This window comes from Eublepharis macularius, chromosome 1 (genome assembly GCF_028583425.1).
Source record: "Eublepharis macularius isolate TG4126 chromosome 1, MPM_Emac_v1.0, whole genome shotgun sequence".
NCBI classification, from domain to species: Eukaryota; Metazoa; Chordata; class Lepidosauria; order Squamata; family Eublepharidae; genus Eublepharis; species Eublepharis macularius.
Window position 1 is genome coordinate 148,795,190 of NC_072790.1, and position 21,194 is coordinate 148,816,383.

General features: G+C 39.7%; 1 protein-coding gene across 1 annotated transcript in view; it reads left to right on the forward strand.

Annotated features, from left to right (window-relative positions):
• KCNK1 (potassium two pore domain channel subfamily K member 1) overlaps positions 1–18,680 on the forward strand; it is a 43,224-nt gene extending 24,544 nt beyond the window's left edge. The window contains exons 2-3 of the mRNA XM_054996251.1: positions 11,640–12,035; positions 13,523–18,680. Of these exons, the coding sequence (XP_054852226.1) occupies positions 11,640–12,035; positions 13,523–13,782 (656 nt within the window). The 3' untranslated portion in view covers positions 13,783–18,680. The remainder of the gene's footprint in view (positions 1–11,639; positions 12,036–13,522) is intronic.
• Positions 18,681–21,194: the final 2,514 nt, after the last annotated feature.

Genomic DNA, 21,194 nt, shown 5'->3' on the forward strand with positions numbered 1-21,194 from the left:
GGAGCCTGTCTTTGATAACATTGAACACCGTAGTTTGAAACTGAGCTGGTGCCACGAGTGCTCGGGCAATATCAAAAGTGGACCACCCACAGACACTGACGAATATTGCTCTCTTGAGTTTCGTATCCTCGGCCTTGTTCGCTTGGAGGTGGAACTCGAACCTCACAATGTAGGACTCCAGTCCTCGGAGGTTGAGTCAAATGGCTTGAACTGGCCTTTGGCGGCCATGTCGTATAGTGCTCTGGAGCGAGGAGGGAACGAGTGCCGGCCCGGCTGAGACTACAATTCCTTGCTGGCAAGTGATTCAGCTTAATGTTACGGGGCTGCCTACCCATCTGAAGTGATTCCACTCCAGCACTAATTACTGTGCGGCTGCCTACCCGCCTTGGATCCCACCTTTGTCACCAGAATTAAGTATTGTGATTTCTGCTCATAGTGATTTCAGCTAGCAAGGATTTCAGCTCATAATAACATCTTTATTGAAGACCAGAAGCAGACAGACAGCACAGGCTCAACAGGAGCAAATATATACACATAAACCCCACGCCTCTTTCAAACAGTAACCAACAAGAACACACACAACTAGATTCCTTAATTTGCATCAACTATATATAATGTAACTGATTTGCAGCCCTTTAGTTAGTCTTTATTTCTGTGGACCGATTAGCTGCTGCCTATGAAAAGTAACGAATGGACATTAGGAGCCTAACTTAGCTTGAAGCTCAACCCAGTACACAACAGCTTGTAACATGTTTGTGGGTTTTCTCTGGTGGCTAAATCTCTCAAATAATACATGGAGGGGGTGTTAGCAGTCAGCCTGGCTTTTGCCAGTTGTACAGTAGTTTTCATTTAGCTGTGTGTGATATTAAAAGTGTACAAGACTCTGGAGTTTAAAATGGCTACTGCAGGGCCACCAGAGGACCTCTAACAGTTGCTACATCCCGCCCAGGAGAACCAGGCATGCACGGAATGCTGCCCTGGAATGCGGAGTGACCATGGCTTGATTGGATTTACTGCCATCTCCGGCCCCACTGGTGCCCAGAGCAACAAAGGACTCGCAGCATCAACCCCACTTAGCACATTCCTCTCCCCCCTTCCGTGATGAGATCTCCTGTCCGTGATTGAGGAGCTAATCAAATGACATTCATAAGATGTACAGTTGTTCCTGGCACAATGTATCCCCTCCCTAAAAACCCTTAACTTAGCTCCGGTGGACTTCATCAGAGAAACTGTCCTTTTTGTGCAGTGCTAGAACTAGTTTTGCATCTGCATCACACCCAGGCAGCGATCAATCAAAGTACTCAAGCCTTTTGTCTAACCGAGGAACTGACCATTGGAATCTTTGTCCTAACTGCTAGGAGGACTCTCCTCCACCTCAGGGCACATTTGACCTATAAAGGTAGGGTCTTGGCCCCATTCAAATCATGCTAGCTCCCAGGATGTTGCTCCCTTAGGGTTGCTTCCCTAAGCCTCTCTCCCTTCGAACGCGTTTCCGGATCCACAAGTGCTGTTCCCTTGAGGTTTGCTCTAAGCCTCTTGCCTTGCCGAGGACACTGGGTGTTTGAAGCTTCTCTTTCTCTCTCCCTCCTCACAGCGGACTGGACCCCCCTTCTCCAGGATAGGTAGATATATTTACTCCCTCTCGCTATCCCCAATTTCTGGATACATTTCCTAGGACTCTCTCTCTCTCTCTCTGTGTAATTATTTCCCCCAATAATTGGTGTATCTGTGCATGAAGTTCTTGTGTTCAATAAAAGTTATTGTTTTATATTAAGCGCCAGACTCACTTGTTCTATCGTAGGAAGGGACCTGGTATACAAAGGTGATAGATTCCAGTTACCGCCTCTCATATAGCCGTCTTCCTTGCTAGCTAATTCCCCCATAAATCATATTTATGCAAGGAGACCATTTCCATTAACGGGGTAGCAAAACTATGCTAGGACTTTGTGTTCACTTGTTACTTGCAGAAACGGATTTGAACACCGATCTGCTAGAGTTCCCAGAGTATTGTAGTTACTGGTCATACTGGTAACTTTACATATTCCTTTATATAGTTGAGAACATTGTTGCTTTCGTTTTTTCTCTTGTATTGTTCTGTGGTGTGGGTGGGTGAGGTGGGGCAAGATTATGTCACAGAAGCAAGCCAGAAATGTCCTGCATTCATTGGCATCTTCCATATATGGCAGAAGTCTAGGCATCATCCGCATACTGATGGATGATTGGTGTTGATGTCACTATTGACTCCAGTACTATTGCCTTGCTCTCAGTTCTTTAAAAGAAATCTTTTCTGTATTGGGGGAGCTATCTACACTAGTACCGTGCTAGCATCAACAGCCTACCAACTTGGCCAGTGTTAGGATTGTGCTCATATCTATGCCAAATAGCACAACTTTTTGTGTTAAAGTTATGAATGGTATATTTCATTTTCTTGAAGCAGTAAAATAAGGATTGACAAAAAAAGTAAGTATTGCATGTATTTGAGGGTTTCTCCTCAATGTTATTTTTTCTCTTAGAAAAAATGGGGGGGGTCCCCCCCATGGCTTCAACATTTCCAGAAATTTTTTGTCTCTAATTCAAGTCATGGGAGTAGCTCACTAAAAATTTAACTCAGCACCACATTGTTTGTTATACTAGTGTTCCATGATTGGATCTCCCTCCAATTTTTGTTTTAGTTTAATGTAGCTGTGTGGTAGAATTTAGAGGATGTACATCTCTAAGTACCAGTTACTGTACTTATATAATGGAAGAGGGCTGTTGTCTTCATGCCCTGTTTGTCGGCTTCCTGAAAGCATCTGGCTGGCTCCTGTTGGGAATGCATGTTTAACTGTTTGGACTCTTGGGTCCAATCCAGCAGGGCCATTCTCAGATTACTGATGTTCTTCTCATATTCTGTGACTTAGGAATGACCACTTTATATCAGTGTTTTCTGTTACAATAACTGAGGTCTTGCTTTATAAGAAAGTCTTGTGCTCTATAAGAGTAGGCAAAAACAGCTGTCATGTTCAACCCCTGAACAGCATTATGTGAGGGGGGTGGAGGTGCAGTTTCTTGATAGTTGAATTCTCCTATGGAAAATTCTGTCTGCTGGGATCCAGACATGGAGAAGGTACTAGAGACAACGCCAGAATTACAATTCCTGTCCAGTCTGCTTGTCTTACTAGTGTGTTACATTTTTGTTTAAAAATAAGTACCGATGAAAAAGAAATTGCTATTATCTCTTGCCAAAATTCAAGAAGGCTGGAAAGGAAATGTGTTGGTCCTGTAGGGCAGAATAAATGATTAAAACTCAAGAAGATTTAGACAATTTAGCATATTTTATTTTGCCCCACAAAAACCAGAACTAAACCAACTTATTATGGGGTTCCCTATGAAGTCATGCCATAAATTCGGCAGACACTTGGCTGACTGGCAAAATAAGAAACATTTCAAAGGACAGTTGAAATTAGTGAGTGGAAGAGTTGATTTTAATGCCTTTTCAGATTAGCCCAACAAAACAAAAAAACCACAAGTAAGGGCTGAGAAGAACTTGTGTATAGATCAGAGCCGAGTGGGATCTGAATTTTTAAAACCATATAAAAAGGTAAGTCTTAAATGATCAGACCAGACTCATTTAGTCCAACATCCTGCTTCTCACAGTGTGCAACCAGATGCCTCCAGAAAGCTACAAACAACAGCTGTAGACAGGACTCTCCCTCTGCTGTTTCTTGCCAGCACCTAGTCAGAAGCTCACTGTCTCGGAATATGGTCTTTCATTTAGCTATCGTAACTAATAGACAGTGTCATGCCTATCATCTATAATGGTGGTTGTCCTGTTCTAAAGATAGCTAAACTAGTTATCATTATTACACCTTGCAAACTCCATTAAGTATGCATTACATGAAAAAGTACTTTCAAGCCATGTTTCAGTTTCAGAAGTGGCTTGTGCCTCCCTGCCCCACCCCCCACCGGTGACTCCAAGGAAGTAGAGTGCATGGTTCTTCCTAATCTTGCCTAGCAAAATAAGTGTTCGAAGGCAAGAGAGGGAGACAGATCTTATCTGGTGGGCTGTTTTTGTTAAAAAATATATTTTTAATTTTTTTTAGATAGAAAATAGGGAATAAGAAGTAGAGGGGGGGGGGGTAGAAGGAAAAGAGAGTATGTAAGAAAAAGAGAGAAAAAAAGTTACATATCTATTACATTGCACCATTCACTCTAATACATGTCTGCTAATCAGCTCTCTATTTGCAAATTTTTCCATTTGCCTTCTATAGTGTCCATAAAGGACCACATCTTAGTTGAAAATTAAATTTCTCCAAACTTATCTTGTATCCATTTGTAAAAAGGCTCCCAAATGTTGTTATAGGTTGTAATTTCCGATTCTTTCAATAAACTCGACAATTAGTCTATTTCAGCCGTCTCAAGTATTTTTTCGACCAGGTTTTCTTGTGTTGGGATAGTTGTCATCTTCCAAAGTCTCGCATATGCAATCCTAGCTGTTGTAATTATATTCAACATCAAATGCTTTTGCTCTTTATTGACCGGGACTGATATGTGGTTTAATTTTAAAAGTTCTGGTTTCAAGGGTAGTGGAGTCATGAGTATCTATTGTAACATTGTATGCACCATCTTACAGAACTCCACTGCTTTTTTCCATGTCCACCACATATGGTAATAAGATCCCGGTATCTTCACACACTTCCAGCAATTATTTGACATATTTAGGCGAGATTTAGCTAGCCTAACTGGGGTTAGGTGCCACCTATAAAACATTTTATATACATTCTCCTTCAATGAGGCCGATTTTGTCATCTTTAAATTACTTTTCCACATTTGTGACCATAGCTCTAAATCTATTGTGTGTCCCACATTCTTGGCCCATTTTATCATAGTATCTTTGACCTCCTCCCCCTGTAATTTTGCCTTTATAAGTAGAGCATATATTTTCTTTATCATTTTAACATTGGTATCACATAGTATCACATCAAAGTTTTCTTCCTTTTCATAAAAGCCCACTATTTTATCTTTTTTGTATCTAGAGTCCAATTGTGCCTGGCCCCACCATCCCAACTCAATATCTAACTCTGCCATTTCTTTTGGATTTTTTAATAGCCCAGCTGGTTTCAGTAAGATCTTATAGGTGGGAGTTTTTCCCTCTTTTTTCAACGAAGGATGTGTAAAGGCTTCAACTGGGGAAACCCACAAAGGGATTTTCTCATAAAAAGTAGATCTCATTCTTTCCCAGACCAGTACTAGTGCTTTCCTTATCCAGTGATTTTTGAAATATTTATGGTTTTCCCATTTTTTATACCAGAGAAACGTGTGCCAGCCCATCAGTAGGTCATGTCCTTCCAAGTTTAAAAGCCTTTCATTTTCTAAAGTAATCCACTCTTTCAACCAGATCAGCACATAAGCCTTTTAGTATAGGGTCCAATCTGGTAGGGCAAAGCCTGCTTTCCCCTTAATATCTTGTAGGGTTTTCAGTTTAATTCGTGGTTTTTTGTTCTGCCAAATAAAAGATTGTACAGCCTGGCTAAGGTCTTTAAAGAATACTTGAGGTAATCCTAATGGAATATTTTGAAACACAAACAGAACTCTTGGGAGAACATTCATTTTTATCGCGGCTGTTCTTCCTGTCAATGATATCTGAAGATCTTTCCATCTTTCCAGGTCTTTTTTGATTGTTTTTATCAGTATCCCATAATTGTCTTCAGATAAGGAACTACATCTGTTGGTCATCCAAATTCCTCAATTATTAGTTGCGATTTCTGAGTTAATTCTTCCATCTGTCGTTTTTGGATGTTTTTAGTAATCAACTTTGTCTTTTGAGTATTTATTTTTAATCCTGCCATAGCTTCATATTCTTTGATTTCCTGTAAGAGCTTCTGTATTGACGTTAAAGGATCTTCTAAAATAAAAACGAAGTCATCTGCGAACGCTTGTACTTTGTATTTTCGCTTCCTAATTTTGGCTCCTCTGATCTCATCTGAGTTCCGGATCTTGTCCATAAGTGGTGCCAGCGTCAGTATAAATAAGAGAGGAGATAATGGACAGCCTTGTCTTGTTCCTTTTTCAATTTCTATTGGTTCTGTTAGTTGACCATTAATTGAAATTCTAGTCCTTTGTTTGTCATAAATTCCTTGAATTATTCTAAGAAAATTTTTCCCACACTGCATCTCATCTAGTTGTTTAACCATAAATTGCCAATTGAGATTGTCAAACGCCTTCTCTGTATCAAGAAACATCATTTCTGGATGGGCTTCATAGTACTCCAAAATATTTAATATTTTTCTTATATTGTGGCTAGTCTGTTGTCCTGTTAGAAAGCCAGCCTGGTCCTGGTGGATCATCTGGTCCATTAGTTTCCTCATTCTCCTTGATAATATAGTTGCAAAGATTTTATAATCTACATTCAGCAGGGAGATTGGTCTACAGTTTTTGATTTCCTTCAAATCTGATCCATCCTTTGGTATTAAGGATATTGTAGCTTCTTTCCATGTTTCTGGTATGGATTCTGTAACCCATATTTCTTCCATCAGCTTCTTAAAGGGAGGAATTAAGGTTTCTTCAAAGCATTGATAGTATTCAGCTGGTATGCCATCTGGGCCTAGAGATTTCCCCTTGTTTTGCTTTTTAAAGGCCTGTGTTATTTCATTCATAGTGATTGGGTCATTTAAAATTTTCCTCTGTTCCTCGCTGAATTTCTTTAATCTCATTTTTTTCAAATAGTCATCTTGTTCTGGTTGGACAGTCATTTTCCTATAGAGCTTCTTGTAGTAGGATTCAACCACCTTCTTTATTTCTTCCTGGAGAACTTTCTCCTCTCCTTTTTCATCATTCAGTGACATTATTTGTCTTTTAGTATTTTCTTTCCTTAGCTTGTAAGCTAGCCATCTTGTAGGCTTGTTTGCATTTTCAAAATAATTTAATTTGGCATATTTAATTTTCTTCTCCATCTCCTCCGTTATCATTAAATTAAGTTTATGTTGAAGTATCTTTATCTTCATTTTTGGTGTACTATTTTCAGGAGCATTTTTAAAGTTATCTTCCTGATTTTTAGGTTTATTTCCAAATGTTGATATTCTTTGTTTCTCTCTTTTACTTGCTGCGTATCTGATTGCCAGTCCTCTGAAGAAAGCCTTACTTGCATCCCACACTATATCTATAGTAGTTTCATTATTTAAGTTTTGTTTGAAATACCATTCCATTTCTTTGGCAATTATTTCTCTGGATTTTTTGTCTTTTAATAAACTTGTATTTAGTCTCCACCTAAGTTGTCTTTTTACCCCTTTTATCTTTATTAACAGAGGGTTATGGTCTCCAGTCACTTGTGGCAAAATGTCTATTTCTTCCATATCCGGCACTAATGATGTTGAGGCCCAACACATATCTATTCGTGACCAAGATTTATGTCTGTCAGAGTAGAAAGTATAATTAGTTGAGTTCAGATTTTGTGTTCTCCATAAGTCTACAAGGGCCATTTCTTCAGCCATTTCAAAGAATTTTTTAGGAAGCACTTCCCCCCCCCCTTTTCCCCATTCTTCACATGTTTCCTAGCCAGCTTTTTATCCACTACTGCATTGTAGTCTCCCACAATCCATATATCATTGTATTTCAATTTGGATATTTGCTTTGAAAGTCTTTGTAAGAATTTTTCTTGTTGCTCACTTGGGGCATAAATATTCACTACCAAGATTTTCCTTTGACCTTTCTGGAGTTCGGTCATTAGAATTCTTCCCTGGTCACAGGCATAGATCAATTTTGGGTTCAGTCTTCCCTGTATGTAAGTTACTAGACCTCTCTTTTTAACTTTGTCTGCTGCAATAAATGTGTGTCCCCAGGTTCTTACAGTTCAGGAGCCTTTCCTCTTTATCTCTAATATTGGGTTTCTTGGAGGCATATAATCTCCGCTTTAAATTTTTTCAGATATGTAAAAGTTCTTCTTTTTTGAGGGGAGTTCAATCCATTGATATTCAATGGAGTATTTCTAGAGAGTTACTGGCCATTACTTCTTGCTACCTTGTTTATTTTCTTCTCTGGTTTGCTTCCTGGTCTGTACTCCTCCTCTTGTTCCATCTTCTGTTCCATCTTCTGTTTCTGGTTCTGACTCAGATTGTGGGCTTACGTTTTCTTCCTCTCTCTTGCCTTCCTTGGATTTCTGGTCCACCATCAAATTCTTTTGAACAAACGCTTGTGCTTTAGGAATCGAGTTAATATTGAACCTTTGTCCATTGAAATTAAAAAGTAGTCCCTCTGGTATCAGCCATCTATATTGTATGCCATTTGTGCGTAGTAAATCCATCAGAAATCCATATTCCCGTTGCTTCATCTGCACTTCCCATGGAATATTTCATAGGACTATCACTTCATCTTGGGACTTCAAGGTAGTCTCTCATGTTGCTTTAAGAATGTCATCTCTGATTCTACGTCTGATAAATCTTACATGTATTTCCAGCGGTTTTTTGTTCTTTTTTGCATAGGATGAGTTTATTCTATAGACTGAATCTATCTGTGTTTCCATTTCTTCTGGTTGAATATTTAATGCTATTGCCAGTAGCCCTGATGCCACCTTCAAGGTATTTTCTCCTTCTTCCTCCTTCACATTCTGCAAATGCAGCATTAATGCTGCTTTCTCCATCTGTAAATTTATCAATTTAGTTTCCATCATCAACTGGCTTTTGGATAGTTTTTGAATCTTATCTTCATTCTCTTGAGTCTTCTCCTCTACTTTTTGCACCTTAGATGTTAATTCGGCTGCATCCTTTTTGGTTTCTCTCATCTCACTCTGGAACTCTTCAAACCTATCATTCATAGTTTTCATTTGGTCAAGCAGCTGGGCCATGCTAGCCTGTATTGTCTGAATTGATGTCTGTATGGATATAGGTGCCTGTGCCATAGCTGATGTCACATATTTGAGGCTTCCAGGGGATGGTTTTTTGGCCTTTTTCTTTTTCTTTACCTGGCAACATCTTATTTATTTTATCATATTTATATTCCACCCTCCCCACAAGCAGGCGCAGAGCGGATAACAGCATTAAAAACATTTAAAACATTTCATTAAACATTATCATAAAACATTAAAAGCATTGTATAAAGATATTAAAAATAGCAGCACTCTTTTTTTTTTAGTGGTGATTACAGAAAGTGCAGCAGTGCAATTGAACATGGCAGCAGCTTCAGAACAGTGGTGGGCAGCTCTCATAGGGAGGGGAGTAGATGTTATATCCTCCAGCCATGGAGGCCCAGCCTCAGCCATAAGCCTGACGGAACAACTCTGTCTTACAGGCCCGGCGGAAAGATAGTAGATCCTGCCGGGCCCTGGTCTTCGTAGACAGAGTGTTCCACCAGGTAGGAGCCAAGACTGAGAAAGCTCTTGCTCTAGTCGAGGCCAGGTGAGCCTCCTTGGAGCCAGGGACTGATAGTAATTTCTTTTCTCCTGATCAGAGGGTCCTCTGGGGAATATACGGGGAGAGACGGTCCCTCAGATATGCTGGCCCCAGTCTGCACAGGGCCTTATAGGTCAATACCAAAACCTTGAACCTGATTCGATACTCCACTGGCAGCCAATGCAGCTCGCGCAATATTGGTGTAATATGCACCTATTTGGTGCTTTCATAATGATGCGCGCCACTGCATTTTGCACCAGCTGTAATCTTCGGGTCAGGCACAAGGGTAGGCCCGCATAGAGCGTGTTACAGTAATCCAACCTAGAGATGACCGTTGCCTGGATCACTGTAGTTAAATCACAGGTAGAAAGGTAAGGGACAAGTTGTCTGGTCTGCCGCAGGTGGGAAAAAGAAGACCTGACAACCACTGTGACCTGTGCCTCCATTTTCAGGGAGGCATCTAGGATCACCCCCAGGCTCTTAACCCTTGGAACAGGCACAAGCTGTGCCCCATCGAGGGTCGGGAGCCAGAGTCCCGAATCCAGTCCCCCATGGCTCAAGTATAGGACCTCCGTCTTTGTTGGGTTCCGTTTCAGTCGACTTTAAAGAGATATCTCTTTATAGAGATATCTCCACTCTATTATTTATTATCTATCCTCAGCTCAGTAACTTAAGATAGTCAGGCCCCGTCCCTCTCCCTCGTTCTACCCACTTAAGACAGAAAAGAAATATTTTGTTTCATAAACCACAATGTTCTAAAACAAAGAGTATTTTTTTTAATAAACCACAATGTTCCAAAACAGTTGCTTTCTCAGCCAGACAATATTTGAGTATCTTTCTAGGAGAAAAAACACAACATTCTCTCTTGCTGAACCAGCTTATGCCCCGGAAGTTAGTCTTGGGAGATCTTCTTCTTCCTGAAGCTACAGAATATGGGAGAGGAACTACGCAGATTCAATTACTTTGTACTCCATTTTTGAAAGCCTCCCTCCCAAATACAAAAAATAAAATAAAGAATGCAGATCCATCCAAATAGAAATCCAGCCAAGCTTCAGCAATAAGAGATCATCAAGAATCCACCATTGAGAAAAGGAAAAAATAAAAAGGAACAAAAACTAGAAAAACATATATTTATATCCTGAAATGGGGAAAAGATAAAATACAGGAACAAAAATCACAGAAGGCAAAAAGGGAACACACACACACACAAAACAGGCAGGCTAAAAACCAGCCTGTAATCCAGAGAGTCTTGATCAGTAACTCAGAGGTCTTTTCTCTTTTTCTGTCAATCCCACAGCCTTTCTAAAAGTTGTCAATGTAGATCATATGTTGATGTTACTAAATATCAGTTGATGGCCATATAGAAGTCTATTGAGCCTCTTCTCTTATTTTAAGGATAGTCTTAATTTGTCAGTTAATATAAAATAAGTCAAAGTTTGTCCTTATGGTACCTTGGATCTTAAGCAGTTAGTTTCTTCTCCTCTCCCCGCCCCCCCCCCCCCGTACTTCAAACAAGATAAAAAGAGAAGCACAAAAAGAGAAAGGGGCGGGGGGGATACTTGAAACTTCTCTAGGTTGGTAGCCGCTCTAGTTAGGTTGAAAAGAAAAAAGATTAGATCTCACCCATACGTTTGGAAGATATTCAAATGTTTTCTGTTGCAGATTCATGGTGCTTGTCACTTTCAGTCATGCTAAGTTATGCAAAGTTCGGGATTCCCAGCATGTGAGCCAGAAGACTTCCTCTTCACCCTCCGCCAAACGAGCAGATGGGGGGTTGCAAGCTGAGCTGCCGCTCCGCCTGATACCCCTTATCGCGCTCCAGCTTAGCCCCCCTCTCCAGTAGGGGACTTTTGAAGCTTGAGAGCCAAGCTTCAAAGAGGATGAGAGGATCGGGTTTCTGAGCTGAGCTCAGGAAGCCTGACAGCGCTGCGCCATTTCCCGGACGTCTCTGGTGGGCTGCTTTTATTCCATTGAACGTATGCATGATCTAGAAGTTGATTTAAAATGTGGGCGATGTATGGTAAATCCAGACCTTATGTGGAATCATATAATCAGTCATTATTGACTTAACTCTGTCCTGTGGCAGAAAATGAAGAGTTGAGAGGCTATTGTTTGCTTTAAAACGAAATAGAAGTCCAGTGGCAGCTTAAAGACTAACAACATTTACTCCAGCATGAACCTTTGTGAGACAGAGCTAGTGTGTCTAGTTTTAATTTTAATTTTATTTCCCTGGTGTGTCTATTTTTCTAAACCCCATATCTTCTTTTCTTGTTATAGGTTATGGTCACACTGTGCCTTTGTCAGATGGAGGAAAGGCTTTCTGCATCGTTTACTCAGTCATTGGAATCCCCTTTACGCTTCTTTTCCTGACAGCGGTGGTGCAGCGCATTATAGTGTATGTCACCCGGCGGCCTGTGCTATACTTCCATATTCGCTGGGGTTTCTCAAAGCAGATGGTTGCCATAATCCATGCAGTACTTCTGGGCTTTATTACTGTTTCGTGCTTTTTCTTTATCCCAGCAGCAATATTTTCTGTCCTTGAGGATGATTGGAACTTCCTTGAATCTTTTTATTTTTGCTTCATTTCTCTGAGCACCATTGGCCTTGGTGACTATGTTCCTGGAGAAGGTTACAACCAGAAATTCAGAGAGCTATACAAAATAGGAATTACTTGTGAGTACAGTCTTTCAGTACGAATAACAGATACTGGTGCTGAGAATTTTTTCAGAACTTTGTTGTCTGTTCCTATGTGTCCATAACACTCGACTCATATAGCAACAAATAAATATCAAAAATAATCTTTAACAGTTATCAAACTGCTTTTAAATGCATATAAACATTTAAAACCTAGTACATGTTTCAATATAATGGCTAGGATTTTGTCATAAATTTCTGCTAATGGTAATGGGGTGGGGATGCCAATATCTCCCTCTTGCTGCTGGTCTCCCAGTTTATGCTTCATGTTGTTCCTGAGGGTCCCATATAACCCAGGAGCAGCATTTCAGGGGTCATTTTGAGCTGCAGAAGGAAGTGGGAGGAAAGAAATTCCTGTTCTGCTGATGGAAATGCCTTCCATTAGCAGAGATTTATTACTTAAGGTCAATACCAGTGTTCCAAAATCATATTTACTTTGGTAATCGTGTCTAAATTTTGATAGATCAGGATGGGTAGCTATGTTTATCTGCAGCAGTGGAAAAGAGCAAGAGTCCAATAGCACCTATAAGACTAACAAAATTAGTGGTAGGGTATCAGCTTTCATGAGTCACAACTCATTCAGATTGATCTGAATCCCAAGTAAAGACTACTGTAAAGACTAAAGACTCATAATTTCTGAATCACATCCTTAGTGGACATTTCAAGGACCACGTGCCCTCCTCTACATCTGATCTAATCAGTGTATAAATCTATTACAGCTTAGTTTAGGATTACTGGTGGTGGCTTAGTTTACGTGCAAATTTAACAGGATCAGGCAAATTCTTAGAAAATAAACTTGTTAACAGCTATTAGCCATGATTATTAAATACTAATTGCATTGTGTCTCAGAATGTATGATACTGGGGGGCAACCACAGGAGAGAGCTGTTGCTTTCATGATCTCCTTGTTAGTTTCCCAGCCGCATGAGAATGGCCATTGTGAGAAGCAGGACCCTGGACTACCTGGCTTTCCTTAAGGTTTAATCATTAGCCAGAGGCACCACATATATACAGTTGCACACAAGCATTCTGTGGCTGAAATTTACGTACACAGTAGATCTTCCACTAACAAGGGGTATCTCTAAAACATATTTGAAGGCCCACCACTCTTTGTGCGTGAGTATGCCTAGAAATAGCTTTTAGCACCAACCATTTAGCTTCTTGTACATTGGTATCCTGACCTGGATAGCGCAGGTGAGCCCAATCTGATCAGATCTCAGAAGCTAAGCAAGGTCAGCCTTGGTTAGTAATTGGATGGGAAACCTCCAATGAAGACCAGGGCTGCAGAGGCAGGCAATAGCAAACACCTCTGTCAGTCTTTTGCCATGAAAACTCCGCTAGGAGTTGCCATAAGTCAGCTATGACTTGAGAGCACTCTCTACCACCACATTGGTATAAATTTAAGGTGTTCTTGTAGCTTACATTTTATCAAATAAAGTTTCAAATACTGTTGTCATTCCTTTTTAGGTTACCTGCTTCTGGGGCTCATTGCAATGCTGGTTGTTCTAGAGACATTCTGTGAACTTCACGAACTCAAAAAATTTAGGAAAATGTTCTATGTGAAGAAGGACAAAGAAGAGGATCAAGTACATATTGTAGAACATGACCAGTTATCTTTCTCTTCAATTTCAGATCAGGCAGCATCTATGAAGGAAGATCAGAAAGTAAATGAACCTTTTGTGAGTCCTCAGTCCTCACTTAACTGTGATGGCTCTATAAACAATTAACCAAGGGCTTCCAATATCAACTGTGCACTTACATTCTTGCAGTTAAAACTAGTACCATTAGTGAAACTATAGAGGCAGGAAGGCTATGCTATATTATTATGTATTTATTGTTTGGAATAATTTAATAAGTTTGGGCCAAATTAGGCTTTCTTTTGGTGGATCTACATTCTGAGGGCCAAACTAGAAGTGACGAATGACACAGGTTGGACGCTTGTCAGCTTCCCACAAGTTCTGGTGGGAAATGTAGGCAGCTTGGTGGAATGTTGGACAAATGACAGTTGAAAAGTCCATTGGACAGCAGTCGGAGAGCCAAGCTACAATACCAGGATGCCTACATTTCCCATCAAAACTTGAGGGAAGCTGACAAGTGTCCAACCTGTGTCAGGCATCACTTGTATCTTGGCCCTGAGAACGTTGGTGGAACCATAGTATGCATCTGGGAACCCCTGAATTCATTGTTGTATAAAGAAACAGAAATAGGTGAAGCTAGGTTTGAAGAACAGTTCAGTTTTCATTTCCACGGCCTGTTGAGGTCATTCCCCCCATCCCAAACCCTTTGGCAAAGCTGTAGAATTTTGATACAAAGTTTTGAATAGGAACTGATGTGTTTGGAATAACATGTCTGAAAACAAATTATCTTAATTTCCCAGTAGGGTGAGTGGGAATGGTATATAACACTGCCTGGAAAACAGATCTCTCAATGAAGTCTTTTAATGAACAGTCACCGCAGGGCATGTCATGCTTATTCTTTCACCCCAAAAAAGTTGAAAGCTGCAGGCAAAGTGCACAGCAGCAGTTCTAGGTAGCCTCCCTCATTGTCATTCTTGAGATCAGCTGAACACTATCAAAACCTAACTCAATAAGGATGAAGCAGGCATACAGTCTGAAGTGTGGAGGGAAGTGGACTGAGGATGCATTCATTGTATGCCTACCACAGTTACAGTACAATCCTAAGGAGAGTTACTCCAGTCTAAGCTCATTGATTTCAGTGGGCTTAGATTGAAGTAACTCTTCTTAAGATTGCACTGTTAAGATATATTCCAGTCTGTAGACAACACTGAGCAAGAATTCTGTATCCTGCTTCCCGTAGGAAATCAAACTGGGTGCTTTACTTCTGGCCTTAAAAACCTAGCAAAAGTGTGTATTGCAGTTTATTTCAGTTAATACAGGATCAGGGACCCATGAGCACCAGCATACACAGCACTGTAGGTAACATAGGGGAAAGCCATCTGGCTTCTCATACAGTCACATCCTTTACCCGTAAGTTTATGCTATAGGATGTGATTCCTTAAACCATTTATTCCTCAGTGGTTTTAGAATTATAGTCATATTTATCTGTTCAAAGAAGGTAAATAGTTGCTGTAAACAAGCCGAATACTGTTTAGATTTTTCATGAAAAAGACAAGCATACTTGAAACTCTTATTACCTAAAAGCACTGTATACAAATTTAGTTAGTACCTAGTGTTATTAACAGTTTTTATACCTTTACTGGGAAAATGAACTTTCTTGTTAAATCTGCTTTCAAATCTATGTGAGCTGAAATTTATATTAAGAGGACAGAGATACTTTGTAAGCTTGAGTTGAAGCATACTGTAATTGCATGCTGTCATCTAAGTGGCTATTTTTGTACAGACTAAGTTGGTTCTGTTTATAATGAATGTTTAACCATGGTGTACATAAATATATAAAATATATTTATATATTGTACATGTGTTAAAGATCACCAAAGTTAAACGGATAGTTTTGAAAATATGAAGAACCCCCCTCCCCTGCCCCCATTCTCTTTACAGAGATCAAATAACTCAAACTGTGATGCTGAAAACAGTGACAAATTTTGACTGACTGGATGTGGAAAGATATGTCTGTAGAGCTGCAGTTCTCAAATTCTTATTTCTAATAGGTCTAGCCAGTGATTTAAATGCTATGTTCTTTACTGTATCATGAAAAAGAATTCTGTTTTTCACAAGTTCTGTTTCCAGGTACCAACTGTTAACAATTATGATGTGCATACTTTAGTGTACAGTTATGTTGTGAGGAATATGATAGAAGAATGTTAGAATGTTTCTAAAGAGTGTGGTCAGTTGCAAAGTCAGTGGACATTAAAGCACAGAACTGAAGAGACAAGCTGAACACCACACTGTTATATATTACCAAACAGCATTTTAGATTTTTGTTAAATAAAGTGTGGTTCCAGTTCCCTTTTTTGTGCATTGTATGATATTCTGCTAATCCAGAGATACTTGAAGGCAGCAAATGATTAGACTCCCCACTCTTCTCCTGCCAAGTAGATCGACGGAGCTGACAATTATCAGCTTGGTCAGCAGCAGATGACCATCCATTTCTGTTCACAGGACGTCCCTGCAGAATCATGGCATGTGTATTCTGATGGAGTATTAGGAAAAAATAATTGATTTCATTAGGTGTAAGTGCAATAACTCTGTTTGATTATGTCCAAAATATTTATTCAAGATACATATAGTTAGCATATTATTTACATGTCCACAGTTTGTCAGGATACAATCAGAAAGTGCTTAATCTTCACTGTATTCTAATACTTGAATAATCACTGCCCAGGTAAAAAAAAGCCTTGAAGAAGCATATAGGCTGCAATCCAAAGGATACTTTCCAGGAAATAAGCATTAGGGGTGTTGTGACAAACTGCACATTTGTTGGAAAATAAATAGTTTTTTTAAAAAAGCCTGGAAGTGCTGTATACAGCTGCAGGACTATTAATCCCTCACAGAATCAGAGAACTTTTGAGTGTCAGGCTACTCCAAGGGATCTCATTAGGTAGCCTGAGGTAGAAAGAGGAGGAGTTTTTTCAGTCCCGTGAGAGAAATTGAATGTGAAAAGTTGGGAGATGGAGCCCTAACAGCGGGAGAGGAAATTTTCCCTACCCGGTCAAACAGAGAGGTAGCTCTGGAGAGTAAAGAGATCCCTGGTTGAGTTTGGTTGGAAATTGCCTGTGGAAACCTTAGGATTCAGTTAACAACTGAAGGAAGTACTGGTGTTTGGAGAGAAAGGGATTGGGGTACTGGAAAGTGGGTACCAGCCTTCCTAACTCCACAAGAGAAAAAGAATGCTGAGAAAGTATACTAGAGTGTTTGGGGGGAAACAAGGGAACCAAAGCCTCAAAACATAAGCAGTTAAGTTTCTGTGAAAAGCATAAGAAATTGAAGTCTGTGCATGTAATATATTCAGAAATATTCGACCCCTGATTTCACCTGACCTTTCCCCTCTGAAGTAACTAAACTGCTCAGGTATTTTTGGAATTTTAAAAATGCCTCTGGTGCCATTTCTGTCGTTTAAAGTTGAGGGAATGTCATAGGTATGCACTGAGAAAATTTCCATTTCTGGAAATTTCCAAATTTCGATTCCAGAGGTTCCAGAATCATTCCATTCCATTACCGTTTGTTCTGGCTGGGGCAGTGCCAGCTTAGAACTGATCGGTTTCAGTTTTTTTAAAAATTATTTTTCATTAAAAAAAACAAGGATACAGAAAGGGAAAAGGGAACAAGAACTGGAAATTATTTTTTTTTAAAAACCTGAGATGCATATTACAAGGACTAACAAGATACAACAAGCAAATAACTCCTAAAGTATAATTTTCAAGCATAATTTACTCAAAAATAATTAATTTTGAAATATTTCCTTTCTTGTTAAACTTTACCCCTAAATCAAGAGATGCTATATCTTACATATAATATATATGAGAGCATTTATAGCATTAATAAGAACATATATAAGAGCATTTATAGTATTGATTATGTTAATTACATTGATCAATTGAATAACTATATATAACTATAGCTATAGTTTGAGCTATTACTTTATATATATTGAAGACTTAGAAGAAACATTTCCAAGACTTCATGCAATTCACAACCAGCAGAAATAGTCTGTATCACTTATTTCCCATCTTTGTCTATAATAGGTATAATAAACTTCTCATTTGCTGTCAAATTATTTAATTGGTCTATTTATGTAATTCATTAATGTAGCCATTACATGTTTAGGGTGTTTTTTTTTCATTTTTAGACGTTTTAGTTCATTGCGCACATGCAAGGCAGGCATTAGCCACTTATGTGCAAATGCACATTGTTATTTTGAAGGGGGATGGGGCAATGGCACAGAACACAGTCCTTCCTCTAAACCATAAAACCCACTGAGTTTGAGAGTACACAACAACGGGGTTCCCTGAGGAAAGCTTGGGGAAGGCACACATTAAGGTGAGTGTTGGGCAGCTGTACACACACACACACACACACACACACACACACACACACTGCTTCAAGGAGAGAGTGGGAAAACAAGACTCTATTCGCACTTAACCAAAAACCCATTGATTCAATGAGTATCTCATCAGGCATATGAAAATTCACACAACAGTGGACCCCAAAGAAGACTACCAAATGCAAAAAAGTTATCTCAAAATTGACAAATCTTTTTTACAAGAAACTCATATAATGGCAAATGATAAAAAGTTGTGTAGAGACTGGGTTGGAAAGGTATATGTTACAGATGACTACTCAATCTAAGGGTGTGGCTATATTAATACATAAATGTATATTGATGTGTATTCATGCATGTTTCAGGTTCAAGGAGTATAACAGATCCAAAGGATTGCTTTATTATTTTGATAGTGAAAAGCTTTGATTCTGTTATGGTTATGACTAATGTATACAGTCCAAATGTGAATTCTCCAGGTATATTTCATCATTGTTTCAGTAATTTGGTAGATGTTCGATATGATTGTTAGTGAGGAGAGATTTTAATGAAATACTAAATACAGCTTTAGATCAAAGTACACCCCCACATAAGGAACGTGAGATCTACACTAAAAGCCTATATGGTTGAACTAGGTTTGGTTGATCTTTGGCGTATATTACACCCAAGGACAGAGACTATACTTGTATTTCTTCTGTACGTCATAACTGTTATTGATTAGATTATTTTCTTGTTTCAGCTGTGTTGATGCTGCAGATTAAAGCATGTGATAAAGATGTAATGGTTATTTCTGATTATGTCCTTATTTTATTAGTTCTCCAGTTTCCTGGGTTAGACCACCAAACTTAGGTCTTAATGTCTCTTTGCTCAATGACGAAACTTTTAAAACACACATGATAGCTGAGCTTGCAGAGTGTTTTAATATTAACCAAGGAACTGCAAATACTCATGCTATTGAATAGGAAACTTGTAAAGCTTTTATCAGAGGAAGGATTATTGCATATGCATCTCACAAGAAGAAGCTTAGAGAAAGGGAAGAAAACAATATGAAAAATAAGTTGAAATATTTGATAACTCAGTTTTCTACATCTCCTAACCCAGATCTCTATCAAGAGTTGCAAAAGGTTAAATATGAGTTGAATAATATACTCTCAATGAAAGCAGAACATGCTTTGATGTGCTTGTACCAGTCATGTTGGGAACAAGGAGAGTGAGGTGGCAGATTACTGACCCATTGTTTAAGGCACTGAAAGATCAAGAATTATATTCCTATGATTCGGTTTCATTTTCTCCGCCATGTTGGACGCTCCTCTTCGCTGGCTCGAGAGGAAGCGGCCGAGCACCCTGTCCGGGCGGCTGATCTGCAAAGATTAGCCCCCAAAACTCCCAGTGAGGGAGGCTGGGTCCGGGACGCTGCGGGAAGAGCCCCCCGGAATCAATGCGGGGGGTTAATTGCCCATTTGTCCCTACGGAGGCCGGCGGACGTGCGCGGCGCCTCGAGTGCTGCCGGGCCATGAGAAACGGCAAAGAGCAGAACTAGGCGAGAGCCTACAAGTAAGCGAATTCCTTCTGTTATTACAAGCGTACGTGAAGGAGAGGTGAGATCTGAAGCTAAGAAGGCTCACTCTTCCCCTTTGCTGAGTCTCAAAATTTGGTTGGCGGCCCCCCACAAATGGCAACAAAAAAACAAAGTCCTGCCCTTGGCAAGTCAGTTTCGGCTGCCTTAAAGGGAGAATCGCTGGAGGAAATTGTACGGAGGGCGGTTGGTGAAGCTATAAAACCCTTTGTTGACAAGCTGAATGAAACAGATCAAAGGGTGGGCTTAATTGAGAGCGAAGTGAAAACCATCAAGGAAGCAGCGGGGGGGGGGGCAGAGAAGTCTGCTCGGGAAAGTGCATCACTCGTGAAGGCTACGAATAAAGAGCTTAAACTGGTGGAGAATCAGTTGATCGGGCTACAAGTGGAACGAACACAAACAATTTTGCGCCTCCAGAATGTGAAAGAGGAGGAAAACGAGGACTTACGGGGTCTTGTCTCGGAACTATTGGCGACACCCACGAGGGCAACTAAAGAAGAAGTTAAAAGCGCCATTTTGGAAGCCCGTCGGGCTACTTCAAAGTATGCAATGAAGTGTCAGTTGCCGCGTGAGATCATCATCGATTTTTCATCTAAGAGGATCCGGGACACTATCCTATACAATTCATACAATGCGGATTTGGACTTCTTGGGCAACAAAATTAAGATATTGAAAGACGTCCCATTTCTAGTCCGGAAAAGACGTTTAAAGTATAAAAAGTTCGCAGCTCTTCTGAGAGAACGTGGAATAAAGTACAAATGGTTATTTCCGGAAGGAATCTGGTTCACCCATAAAGATCAAGCCTTTAAGATATTATCAGAAGATCAACTAAGGGATTTTGAGGACAGGAACCCAGAATTCCAGTGCACCAAGCAAGACGAAAAGGAGAAGTCTGAGGGGGAGGGGGAGGAAACGAGCACTGCGGCTGCAGTTGCGCAGAGAGAACTCCGTCCGGGACCCAGGAGGGGAAGAAAAATTTAACTTGAAATTAAATTGTAATTTGCATTTAGTAAGGTCAACCACTCCATCAATATAATATAAAGCTTTAACTTTTGAATAATGGCAGTATGAAGGGAAAACATAAATGTAGTGTTTAGTGTTTAGTGTTTGTAGGGTACCTTCCCCTTTTTTCCACCCCTCCCTCCCTCTCTCTTTTTTCTCTCCTCTTTCCTATCCCTTGTGCTATTGTAGTCTTTTGTAGTTACTGTTTAAAAAATAAAAAAAATAAAAAATAAGAATTATATTCCTATGATTGAGGATGTAATGCATACTACCTCAACTGAAATAAATTTGCAGTTGCTAAAGTTTTACTCTAAATTGTATAGTAAGGGGAAAGAACCATTAGAAGAAGACTTGGAAACATTTTTCTCTCACTTTGATCTTCCATATTTAGATATGGCTCAGCAACAACTACTTGCTGAACCTTTGCTCATGGATGAAATTAAGGCTGTGATAATGAATATGAGTACTGGTAAATCTCCAGGACAAGAAAGGTTTCTATATTGAATGGTGTAAGACCTTTTCAGATTTTTTAATTCCAAAATTATATCAATTGTACAATGAATCTGGTATATTGCCAGTATCACTGAGGATGCTTATATTACTGTC